Source organism: Dermacentor andersoni, chromosome 3 (assembly GCF_023375885.2).
Source record: "Dermacentor andersoni chromosome 3, qqDerAnde1_hic_scaffold, whole genome shotgun sequence".
Classification (NCBI taxonomy): domain Eukaryota; kingdom Metazoa; phylum Arthropoda; class Arachnida; order Ixodida; family Ixodidae; genus Dermacentor; species Dermacentor andersoni.
This window is the reverse complement of record NC_092816.1, coordinates 52,228,464-52,241,820: the sequence shown is the minus strand read 5'-3', so window position 1 is coordinate 52,241,820 and position 13,357 is coordinate 52,228,464. Positions and strand designations below refer to the sequence as shown.

At 46.6% G+C, this 13,357-nt stretch overlaps 1 protein-coding gene across 2 annotated transcripts in view; it reads right to left on the bottom strand.

Moving 5' to 3' along the window:
• Positions 1-1,848: 1,848 nt before the first annotated feature.
• The window catches only part of LOC126547951 (mitochondrial sodium/calcium exchanger protein-like), a 150,363-nt gene continuing 138,854 nt past the window's right edge, over positions 1,849-13,357 (bottom strand). For both annotated transcript variants that reach the window (XM_050196018.3, XM_050196025.3), the window contains exons 12-16: positions 11,070-11,266; positions 6,615-6,690; positions 6,113-6,193; positions 4,100-4,164; positions 1,849-3,425 (exon numbers count right to left, since the gene is read on the bottom strand). In XM_050196018.3, the coding sequence (XP_050051975.1) occupies positions 3,246-3,425; positions 4,100-4,164; positions 6,113-6,193; positions 6,615-6,690; positions 11,070-11,266 (599 nt within the window). In that variant the 3' untranslated portion in view covers positions 1,849-3,245. The remainder of the gene's footprint in view (positions 3,426-4,099; positions 4,165-6,112; positions 6,194-6,614; positions 6,691-11,069; positions 11,267-13,357) is intronic.

The window sequence follows — 13,357 nt, the reverse complement described above, 5'->3', positions numbered from 1 at the left end:
ACTAAGCAACCACGGCGGGTCCTCTGTAGGTATACCTGCGAAATGAACTTCACTTGAACCGAGTTTTCAGTTGAAGAAAGTCGCCTAAGATGCCACGCGGGAGCCATTAGATCTTAGACATATTAGACCTACGAAAGAAAACAGAAGAAGCTTGATTCTGTTCAACAAACTCAGTATGAGTCAAGTCTCATTTCCACGAACATTCTCACAGTTCAGCAGCACCTGAACATAAGTTCGGCCCGAGGTAATAGTGTTCGACGCTTTTTTGTTTCTTTCCTTTTTGCGTGGAGTACAGTAATGTGAGGTGTTATGGCACACAGCCAGGTGAACGCCTGCTTCTTTTCCCCCTACATTTCTTTCGCAACACTTCCTATTATTGTGCTGTTGAACTTCGCCATCATGGATGAATATATATATATATATATATATATATATATATATATATATATATATATCCGTTTTCACTCGCCAAATGCGCTGGATTTGATGCCTTTAGTTCTGGGCCTTCGACACCTGAAAACACTGTGTCTCGTTCCAACGCCAACACTCTCATCCGAAGTGTTCGCACCATTAGCCGCGCATTGCCAAGTTTCCAGCGGACAGGCAGAGGACGAGCACGTCGCGTCCGCGCTAGAAGCGAAGTAGAAGCGAACGCTTGTCACCACGAGCTTGCGTGCTTTTCCCGTGATCCCTCCTTTTATCTATTTTAATGCGAAGCACTCTCGACGACTTCAACACAATCTTCTGTGCCACGTATCTGGTAGCTGGCCTCTTTCGCGAAACACGAGAACGCTGGACGCGTGCGCCTGACGCCAACTTCCCTGATGCCTATGCGCTGGCAGCGTAATAAAAAAAAAAAAAAGAAGGAAAACAGGGATTCGTACACACTCCTGGTCATCGGCTAAAATAAGAGTATTCATTTCAGCATACACAAGGATTGACTTGCATCGAAAAAGGACAACCAAAGAACAGGTAAATCTGTAATAGTGCGAGGGTCCACTCACAAGTTCCGCCCCGCTATGCTTGGGCTGCTTCTCAGAACGCTCTAGAGACGCACATGTCTATACTCGCGGACAACATTCTGCGGCAATGAAGGGAAAGCCACGGAGGCAAAGCGCGTACAAGTGAGAGCGCTTCTGAAAAGAGTCCCGCGTTTTCATCCATGTTACTTTAAGCTATGGAAGAGAAAACGTAAACACCTTATTAGCAACCGTTAAATAAGATGAAACACACTACTGAAAGTAAAAGTTTATTTTGCGGCTTTTCCACCTTCCGCGTCTGGGCAAACGCGAAGCCGTCGCACGTGGAAGCTGCGTTGAATCAGCGTCTGTTCCGAGCAACCGCAAAGGCACTGTCAAACGCTGGCGGACTACTTGGCGCCCTAACACTTGTGCAGCAGCCGCGCGCCCGTAGCTTTCCCTTCATTCGTCTTTCCTTTCTTTAGATCACTATCATCACTATCATCATTGCCATAGGAAGTTGTCCGCGGGTGTAGTGGGTCTGTGCCTGTATATATATTTATATATGTAGACCCGTACGATACACACGTTGCAAAAACATTACCCGTTCGCTGTAGATCGCTTATGTGATTCATAAGAACCATCCGCTGGCAAACCAAGCTTGCTTCACATTACGTAGATGTGAACTGGAGTTGAGTCCGCTGAATTTGTAACGATGCTTCAGGGATGTCACGTGACGTTCCCTCCTAGTATTCTTATTTCATCCATGTTCGCTATGTCTGGGTTCAGACGTGTAGCATGTTTTATTCGATACGATGAGGAGATATCAAAGGGATTGAAGTTGCTTTCTTTGTAGATGGCCTTGTTCATGAGCCACTGGTGCTTGAACTTTGTTTTTTTCTTCCTTTTTTTTATTACATACACTGACAATTTCACAAAAATTTGACATCAATAAAAAGAAGACAGAACTAGAAATAATGCTCACACGCAGGTGTTCTGATGCAACGACATCGCAAAATGACTAACTGTATCGCGGACACGAACTACACATCTGTCTATCGCTGAGTCCATTTCAACATCAAGTCACATCTAAAACCGTTTAATAACACAGCAAAGCTACCGTATCACTGTGATGAGGCACTGTACACATGGAGCTGCTACCACACGTTACGTTCAGGTTTATTCGGGATTTCTCAAGGTTCCACGCCTAAGTGCAATAAATAAACGAATGACTGCCCAACATTCAGATCACAGACTCAAGCTTTCCTTTACTGTTCTAACACGTATAACTAGCAAAGCGTACATTTTGTACTGAGTTCTTTCTTTCTTGTGCGTGCGTAGACATAACACGCAATCATTGGTAAGTATACGACATCGCGGTGGCAAGCCGTTCGTCACGTGACGTTACCGGCACAGCATCTTTTGCCCTGCAACTGAAGCAGTGCCAGCGCGGTTTACCGTAGCTTTCTTTCGGACGTAGAGAGCTTCCGTTGGCTGAAGCTACCGCTGCAAATTTAGGCTTTTTTATTCGTACTTACGCCACCTAAAGGTCCTCGACAGTCCTTTTTGCAGGGGGCACCACTGTATCCATCTGACTAGGTCTCCACACTGAGCAAGATGACTAAGCCAAGAACGGCGATCCCTCAAAAACTCACTCGAGGGACGCCCACAGGAGAAGTCTCTGATACGCCGTGTCCTTAAAGTAACGCCCCACAGGGACAATCGTTGCACAGACGCTTGGCCTGGATGTCGGCGCCGAGGCACTTTCGACGTAGTACAACAACACGACTGCGTCACGGCACACGACGATTGTTTCCCTCCCCAAAATTGAGGCACAGTAGAGCAGGAACAATGCTCGTGGCGACACGTCGCGCGCACTCGCGATGCAGTTCGATGACGCGGAAAGGTGACACAACGCTCCGGGAAGTGGTATTTAAGTTTGCGTCCGCAACATACCGGCGCCGCTGTGCGTCCTCTTTCGAGCTATGCAGGCGTGGCGCGGTTGGGGCAGGTGGTGGCAAAAAAGCAGCAACGTCCGCTTTTCCGGGCATTATCCGGCTCGTTCGCTCGAAGCCCTTGCGGACAATTGACTGGGAACCGAGTAAAACGCCTCGCTGTATCTTACGAAGCTCGCTGCCTGTCACCTCCTCTTGTGTAAGGAAGGCTGCGGCGATCTGCGCACACGGCGTTTCTGCCAGCCGGGAACGAGCCCGAGTCCGACCAGACTCGCCAAAGGGTCGCCACGGCGGCCTCGTCGTCTTGAGCCCAACGTTTCCGGCGAAGCACTTAGATCACCTTGGCTTCGATGAGTATGGCAACTACGGTGTAGATCACGTATAGCAGCACGAGCAGGGCCCCGAAGGGCCGCTTGACGTGGAACCGCATTACGATCATCGCGACGAGGGTGGACACCAGCGTGGTGGTGATGGTTCCGTACAGGATGCCGACCATGGTCGTCCATTTCAGCTGCGCAGGCGACGAAGAAAGTTTGTTAGCGAACGGTCGGGACAAAAGGTACGCTACTATAGTACGAATGCATTTTGCTACAACTTGCACGACGCGCATCAATGTGCCGCTGCGAAGCCATTCGACAGGGGCTCCCGGCAAACAACGGCGACACGAAATGCGAAAGAAAGCGACGGCGGCGAAATGCGGTGGCGACGCCATCTCAAATCTAGCGTGTAGGTTTCCTGCGACGTCACGGAATCTGAAAGCATTTGCTCGGGACTATAGTAATTCGCGTGTTGGTAAAAGAGGATTGATTACATATTGCATTTTAAACGCACTTGAGAATTCACCTAAAAGCAACTGCGGAGGCTTTCTCCAAGCACAAGCGCAGGCCGAATGCGCTAGAGTGTTACAGAATCGGTGACGTTACGCCCACGTCGCAAAGCGATGTCGTTTGCGCGCGAAGTTCAAAAGATGGAAGTTTCGCTGTCATCCTGTGCGTTAATAATCAGCTTTTCCCCACTAGACAAATGTAAACAAAATTTTGAAAAGTGATATACCGTTCCAAACCAATGCAGCGTTGCTCTTTAGTGTCACTTTAAGGTAAACATACTGCAAATCCGTAAATCCAGCAAAGTTTTTTTTCGCTGCCCGTTATTCGAGTAAAGAACAGACAAGCCAGCGATACTTACGCTCATGACTCCTCCGCTCTGGGCGAGCTTTAGTGTATAGGGAATTCCGAAGCCGAGCAGCAGATCTAGATTGTATCAGGTCAAGGTCATCACACGTGGAACGACGGTCGTACAAATAGATGCAAAAAGTGGACAGTGTAAGTCACCGCACGCACGCCCAAAACAATGAAAAGGAGGCGACCAGCTGAGTCCGGCCAGCTATACCATCCCTTAGTTTCCTATTTTTTATGACGTGGCTTGGTGGGCTTCGTGAACTGCTTTGAAGCTACGGAAGGAGCTCGGAGTCCGTAAGCCACAACGAATTAATTTCGTGTTCATGGCCGTTCCTCTGCACCTCTTTTAGGTAGCAAAATATCGGTTAAGCCGTAATGAATAGACCGTAAAAAGCAAATGACGCGTCCATCAAGCAGCAGCTAAAAGCAACAAGGTCAGGTCAGATAACTTAGGATAATCCTAAAAATTATTTGCTTAGACACGTTAGACATTTACTTACGCTTGTGAGTGAGCGAACGGTGCTATTTAATATTTTTTGTTTGTGGCAATGTTGTATCGAAGACATTTAGAGTGATCACAGGCGCGCGGCATGCCGGCACACTTTAAAGAATCTGCGCTTATATCGCAACACTGCTACAGTGATTTTACTTTCCGAACAGACGTTTAAGACTCGTTCACTGCAATACTAAAAATGCCCCCCAACCCGCCCCCTACCCCGATCCCTAAAGTGAACTAAGCATCCTGTAAAGCGTGCTTCGTTTAGAGCTAGTGCGCGCGCGGTGAAGCCGACACACTTCCGTACAGGATTGACTCATACTTGGGTGGACATTGTACAGTACGACGCGTAAATTAAGACAGATAAGCAACGTCAGACAGAACCTCTCAGGAAAATATATTGCTCAAGTGGAAGATAAAGAAAAAAAGAACATGGTGGTGGTTCGCTTTTCTGAGAGAAAACGCGAAACGAAAAAAAGTAATTCTTTTTCGCATTCTTTTGTACATGAGCAGTGTAGAAGCTTTGCAAGAGTGGAGAGGGGAGGAGGCGTTTAGTACGGTTATTTGTTATCCCTTAGACCTACCGCCTTTATATTGGTCCTGGAAGTGAGGCGAGGCTTGGACATGCCAGAAGGCTGTTGAAGGAAGCTGAAAACAGGAAAACGGAATATCCATGACGACTGAACTCCGAAGTCAGGACTTTGAATAAAAGGCCTAGCACGAACGAGAGGTTCCACTGATATACAAATAGCGAAAAAAAAAGAACGTTCGGAGAGCCTCCCACAAAGCCGTACACTAAACCTGATCAAAAGAAATTCAATTGTCCCTCTCGCGGTGATACCGCAGATCCCATGTTACATAGCGTCAGCATCAGACGTGCTGCTGTGTCCGCCTGCGTTCAACTAAAGCACCTTCCAACTGAAGCAACTGCTTCATCGAACTACCACGGCATACCGACTTGCAGACGCGAAGGCGTCGGCTGTCACCGTTTTTTTCTCGTTTTATTTTTCTCACTGCACTAGGAAAACGGACGTGCAACAAAATTAGTTTTCTGACACGTTCTGTTTGAACACAACTCAACAAGATGCCACTACAATATGTCACCGCTACCGCCACTGTTCTTGCTGTCCGCGTCTGTCGTCGCGGTATTGTGACCACATAAGGCAGCAAGGAACACGCCATCACCATCGGCCTCAAACTGCCCACAACTTGCAGAAGGCGACAAAACGCAGCACGCCCGACTAGCTGATGTCCTTAGTAGTCAGACACCATATCTAGACACTGAGAACACAAGCCCCGAATGTTTCATTGCAATGTGAACACGTAGAGGGTGTCGCTGAACTGTGCAATCACTCAGGCAGTGTGAACGGTAGTCATTCCAAAGTGCCGGAGAGGCGGTTTAGAACGAGTGTCACATGTAACTTCTACTTTTAGTTACAGACGACAGAAAACAGAAGTTACACTGTTCAAAGACTGTCCGTTTGACTGCATTGAAATTATTACGACTGGCCAAAAAAAGGATACTCAGCAGGGGGCCACCGTAGCAAGCCGATATCGCCATACGAGGGTATCCTTGCCTGGCCACCGACAGGTTCGATATGTAATCTGAAAAAAGACGGGAAATAAAGAAACACGGATAACAATGGTTGACAATCGTTGTCAGCAGTGAACTAGTAGAGCTTGCATGTATGTGTAAAAGAAAAAGAACCGTTATACAGTGCTGATATGTGATATGTATGTCGATGAAAACATCGCTTATAAGGCGTGCATTTATATAAGAGAATGTTTTTGCAATACTGAAAGCAAAAAAAAAGAAAGAAAAGGATGGGGGGGGGGGGGGAGGGCACGATAGTGCAACCTAGTTCCTGCAGTAATGTGTCGCAATTATCTAATGCTGTGAATGAATTGAATGCTCGAATAAGGTAACTTATGCTTGACTAACTTTAGTGCACGAAACTGCTACAAATGTTTCATGAACACGTAGTAGATGGTCGCCTGCTAATGGCCGCGGTTGTTCGTTACTTACCGCCTATGCTGTTACCCCAGGCCAGGACTGTCATTCCCAGGAAGGCATCACTCAGCCCAATAACGATGCCGAATGTCTGCAAAAAGCAAAGAGGAGAGGCCACGGTGTGTGAACATTCAAAAAAATCTGAAATGGTTGTTATTCAACTAGTGACGTCGTGCGACAACGTGCGCGAACTTAGTCATATTTAAATAGCTTGAGTGTAGTTAAAAAGGAGAGAGAAAACTAATGCCAAGAGAAAAAGATAGAGATGAAAGGCAGATAGGTTAACCAGATTTACTTTCCGGTTGGCTGAAGATAAGGAGAAAAGATGAGGAAAAGATGAGGAGAAAGGAAGAGAAAGTATGAATAGAACCTGCCTGTTCAAACACGAGAAATATAGTTTTTCTTTCGTTCCCAACCTACAGTCACAGCGTCGTAACACTGAAGCGGTCTAGCCGAGGTGTGTCTCGATGTCAATTAAATTAAACTAAATTAAATTAAATTAAATTAAATTAAATTCTATCCACATTTATTCTTCCAGAAAACATCCTGAAAAGCTGAATCAACAGTCCCCTTGACTAGGCCCATAAATATCTACGAGGCAGCTGCACACAATTAGATGTGAACGTACACTTTGGAAAAAAGAAACAAAGAAAACACTGATCTTTTTACAAACCTAAGATAAATCGGTAATTAAAGATCAATAAATTTTTTTTATAACAGTATCTAACTTTCACAGAGGTATACACATACTATACGGATAACATATACAGATGTCAGATATACATATCAAAATTTGAAATTATGGGGAGCAAAAAAAAAAAAGACAGAGTTCACTAAGAGTTAAATCGCGATAGCTGTTTGTCGACTGGCCAGCCATTTTTCCCTAACTGCATGTTCGCTATCACGATCGATCGAGGTTTCGGGTTCGAGTCCCGGGCCGCGGCGGCCGCATTGCGATGGGGGTGACCGGAATGCGTAAAGCGCTAGGGGATCGTGCATTGGGCGCTCGCTGCCCAATTCCCCCCGCCCCCCCCCCCCCCCCAAAAAAAAAAAAGAAAAGAAAACCACATTCCGGAGTCCTTTAGTGCGGCGTCGCTTACAACTTAACGTGCAGTTTCGGAACGTTAAATTTCTCCCTTTAGTTTTGCTCAAGAATTAGCCCGCGCGATTTTCTTATGACATAGATGCTCTAACGTACTAACCCCCCCCCCCCCCCCCCCCCCTTTTTTTTAAACGTACAATCGCGCACTGGCCAGACGGTGCTGCGACTGTTTCAGGTGTACCACTACAAGTGCCGCCGACGACAGAAGCTTTGTGATCGATCGAAATCGGAGGTACGAAAAACCCAGATGCCCCTATCAGACGACATACAGATGGACAAGAGTCCTGCACTACTTCGTGGTTATATCGTTTGCTCGACAGCGCTTAAGAATGCACGGACTGAACTATGGGTACGCTCCGAACAGACCAGACCTACTGGAGAAGCAGGAGAACCCCGATAAATAAAATTACGGTTGTTCCCATTCCAACGTGGTGCAAGTGACGTGTTGGCAATGGCTCGTTAACGGTTATCGAGCTTGACATTATAGATAACGACAGGTGCCACTAAAACGCTTTGTTCAAGTCACAGCGTGGTTCGTTTGAAGTATACGGTCATCTAAGACAGCGCTCGTCCGAGCGAAAGTGGATAATATCGCACTATTTTCATCTCGCGCTAGTTTGCTGGTCAGCGGTCAGGAAAAAAAGAAAAGAAGAATCTTATCGCGGAACCTCCGTCGTCGAGTATATGTGAGACGTGAGAAGGACCCAATACTTGTGCTCGTGGTCCCCTGCACCGCCGCGTATCGGGACTTCGCCGCTACCATCGCCGATCAATTGAGCTAACCATTTTCTTATTATTACAGCGAAGCTGTATACCTCTACCGTCCAAGGAAATTTTTGTGTCGTCGTAAGCAAAAAACTCCCCACATGTGGGGCGATGCCGGAGATAGTGCAATGCCGGGCCGACCCGCGGCGGAAGTGCAGTGCGCCATTAAGGGGCCCACATACACGGCTTCGCGGGGCATCCTTCTTTACAGAGTGGAAGGGGCACTGATTTTTTTCTTTTTTTGCCGCTAAGTTTGCAGAATGCGGTAGCTTTTGCTTAGAAGCGAACAATGACGGGAAGTGGCGTCGTAAATCATTAACGCTTTCTACAAGCTGTACGTTACCGTCACTCGCAGTAGACAGGGTCACCGCCGTCAGTTTGGAGTAAAGCCAGGTAACGCACAGAATAAGAAAGCACATTAGCTTTAAAGGCAGTAAGTTTTTTCCCCGTTCAGTGGTTTATTAACGTGATTGAGCAGCGAATCCTGAGGGACAACAATAATCGCTCCAGAGGTAGAGATAACGAGCTAGATGACGCATCAACTCCAATCCCGCTCCGAAGGAATTACTCATGAAGGCCCATTCAATGCTTGCGCAGTGGGCCCACGGCAATATTGTACGGACACAGGGTACAAGAAGAGGGGAAACGTACCCAGAAAGTGAAGGAACACTATTAAGCAACGCTAAGTATGTTTACCGGGGTATTACTTTAACGTTACACGGTCGGAGAAGAAAATGGAAGCCAAGCTTCTCTTTCCAACTATCGCCTTCAAATTGTTGCAAAGGTAAAGAAGTGCGGGGTTTTACGTGCTAAAACCACGATGGGATTATGAGGCATGCCGTAGTGGGGGACTCCGGAAGCCTGAACTAAGGGCTTCACCGTACAAGAAAGATCCCCATCTCATATGAAATAAACGTTTTTTCTCTCTCTCTGTCTCTACCTTAACCTACTCGCCATCCTTCAATTAGTCTTATTGACTTCGCCTGCCAGATTACACATAAACTTTTCAGGTCGAACTTTCGGGCAATGGTGATCGCTTTGCGAAAGTTACCCAATTACGCTACAAGAGTAGTTATTGTCACATATCGTCTCTCTCTATGCAGCGCGCTTACCGCGCCTACAAATTCGGTAGCTTGAACATATCTTGTGCATTAGCTCCGCGCCACTTAAGTTCAGTTCATTTAGTCTGGCTACCAGGCCACCGAGACGTTCATCTTAATGAAATAGGCGATTCTCTGGCACGAGCCTCTTTAAATGGTCCGGTGATATCTGCGCAGCCGGTAACTGCCAATATCACCGTGGCAAGATATAGGAAGTTTTTCTTTTTCTTGACCGAAGACAGAAAAAAAGCCCCTCCTTAGGAAAACCTACGGACTTTATGCACCTAAATTATTTTTAGTACCGACAATGGTGTTGTAACTGACGATTTGAAGCGCCATTTACAAGGCAGCGTTGCCGTATTCCACCCCTTAATTTTTACTTGCACGGATCTGGTCTGCCGGTATCCCCTTTATGCTGCCTCTGCAATGAGCCGGAATCCATCGATCCCTTTTTACTACCGTGCCGGCGGTTTTCTACTCAATGAAAACCATGTTTGGAAGTTCCGCTTCGTAATTAGGTAGCGCCGACCCACCGAACAAATTCCGGTAGAGAACGCCTACAATTCACTCTTCCTTCCCTCTTAAATGCTTATGTATATAATAATTTTGATCTTTTCAGTGCGTCAATTAGTGCTTTGCGTGCTATGTATGTTACCATGTAAGTTCTGTTTTTCTTTGTAGTGAATATTGTTTAAGTATTGCATAATTTTGTTATGTTTCCTTTAGTACTTGTTCATTATTGTATAAGTGTTATTAGACTGTAATTACCTTTGTTTTAAAAGCCTTGCTGTGAAGCCACTGCCAAGCGAAAGGGGGCTGCGGCTATGTCAAGCTCTTTCTGACAGCTTTTTCTGCGCCTCCGCTGTCTGTATTTGTACAAGGCAGAAATAAAGAATTTGACTTTAATCTAAGGTTGTCCTTACGCAGTACCGTTCTGCTCTCACTTGGAGCATCGGTATTAGGATACAGCCGCAGAAACATTTGCCCTGCCATTTACAATTAGCTCTGCGACACGAAATATTACCTTGTCAATATTTCCTATTTTCCGCGACTCATTTATTTCTCCTTCAATTAACCATAAACATAAAAATTCAAATACCAAGAAGACACATTCGCAGTAATAACATTACTAATATTACTATTCATATTTCACCTTAATTATTTTTAACATCTACCCTTTCCTTAAGGTATTTTTAATATTAAGTGCGTGTTACAAGAGGGTGTGTGCAAGGCTGACTAGCACTATTTTATTTTATTTATTATCGCTTTCTTTCACATTTTCGATTACTCTCTATCCCCCCACACCCGCTTTTTTTTTTTAATCACATTGCCAGCTGGTTCGTGGCATGCCCTCCACAGTGGGTTTGTGCCATCAAAAAAGGGATCATCATCAAGATGATCTTCAAAATGGACGCGACGTGCAGATCAGCGCTCCGAAGAACGAAAACGAGTTCTCCACCCCAGCTCTCGTGGCGAAGATTCGTTTATTGCACAACACATTACCTTGAGCAGCGAGAGCACCTCGTTGGCGAGCAGGTAAATCCACGCGACCGCCACCAGGAAGCCGACGTAGCCGAAGACCCAGTGGTAGCCGGGGGGATCCTCGTACGTCGACGTGGCGAAGACCGTGCCGGCGACGCACGCGAATGCCAGGGCCACGATCACGATGACCGGCACGCCGCCCACCATGTCGTCGCCGCCTGAGAGGAGGAGCAAACGTTGTCGAGAAAGCTCACCGAGGCATCACCGTCCTAACAGGCCGGAAATAAAAAACACTCATTGCGCAATAAAGGTTTTTTTTTTTTTTACGGAAATAAACTCCAGGCGAATTCGCGCCGCCGCCGTGTCCGCACGCCGAATGTAAATGTAGGCCGTCACGTGACCTCTCGAGTTTCGGAGGCACGACGACGCAGTGAAACGGTAAAAGGGAGCGGCAGCGCGGAACGCTCGCTCCGGAAAAAAAAAGCACGCGCGCTCCCCGATGCCGGTGATGCGTGATCGCGAGCGATCGCGTTCGTCGAGAGAACTCCGCGTCTATAAGGGCGCGTGACATGACACGCGGTGAAGTCAATTAGGCGAACGCTTACTGCACTTTATAATGTCCATAAAGCTATAAACTTTACTTCCCGTGATAACCTTATATCTTGCATTCACTGTCAATACTTCGCTCTTCGTGTGAAACTGCGATGTTTCATTTTTTTGTAGAAAATTTCGCGCCAGCTGGGGAAAAAAAAGAAATTCGTAAACGCACAGGTGTGAATGTTACCTTACATGCACCGTAAAAAATTTCTTGGTCTCCGCTACTCCAAGGCAGCGACGTGGAAAGAGGCGCAGAAAGTGACCCGGACGCGAAAGCGCGCACAAGACCCAGTTAGTGAAATGCGCGGAGAACGTCGTGCACTCTACGCTGCCGTTGTACCTTGCAAAGCGATTAGTCGCGCAGTCTGGCATATTTGCAAGTGTTAGATTAAGGGAAGGTAATCATACAGTACGGCAGAACTGGGGTGTATCTGATAACCTTGCCCTCCACTGAGGATAGTGCGATTGTACTCATCTTCCTTTCGCGAATGTACTTCGGTGCACAAGCATCGGGAAAAGCTACTAGATGGTTTTGAAATAGAGCTATCCAAGACTAATCATGTCAGCAGCCCTTGAGCATGTTCGTTAAAAAAAGAAACGAATATTTTTACGCAGCTTTGCAATGTATGAGAGCGTTGTATGAACGTTGAAAATACATGTGTCGTTTTTTTTATGTTGCGTTAGGTTATGTTAGGAGGTCCCGGTACTGTTCTGTGCTACGCGATCTCACTCTGTATTGTAACTTTGTGTAACACACGTAACGTCCACGTAAAGCTATTCTGCTTCTTCTATGTTACCCAAAACTTTTCACAGGTCCGTGCTCTTTCCTTGTCATTAGTATTACGTTTCGTTGTCACGTGTGACTCGGATGATTCACTGCACACGCGCTCGTTGAGTAATCGTACACGAGTATACACATAAGCGCGCACCGTCGAATGAGCCTCGGCTGGAAGTTAACGATTGTCCCAGTCGTTAATTTAGCGCCTTTGTCTTCGTATCTGCGTTGGTGTTGCATAACCCGTTCTTGACATACCCAAGCGTGACCTTTCTTATCAACGGCCGCACTAAGCGGCACAAGATACAAGGACAACAGACAAGGCGATACGAGCTGTGTCTGAAAACTACGAAGCTTGACTGCATCTCTTTCTGTCTCCCTCTTTCATGCTATCTAGCCATATATTCACTGGCCATATCCGTCTAGTCTAATTCACTGAGTAACAATGACTCGAGCACCAGTTACAGCATCACGAAAGCAGTCTGCAGGCAGCCTCAAACGAGGCAGTCTTAGATAAGGCCACTGCCGCGTTTTATATTGGCACAGTGCACAGCAGTGGACAAGAGGGCGTCCTTGACACGAACGCTAGGAGACATCTGCACACAGAAGTCCAGTTGATGGTTCTTTGTTGGCGTCTATGCAGTGCCAGTTCCAGAACGTGTCATGTATAAGCTTCTCTGTTCGCATTAATGCTGCGAAAGTTGAGATATTTATGCCTGCCGAAGAAAGTTTTCGGAACGCAGAAAGTTTGGGCGTGTTCACATACTTCGTCGCCTAGATACGGTACGTTGCGCAATTGATAGTATATCGATAGTAACGGCGCCTACTATTTCCCTCCCGATATGCTCCGGTCGCGACATAATTGAGATTTGTTTCGGCCAACGTTCAGAAAAAACGTTCCCACAGGCAGGCGCATGCATTTTATCAAAGCTGTGCT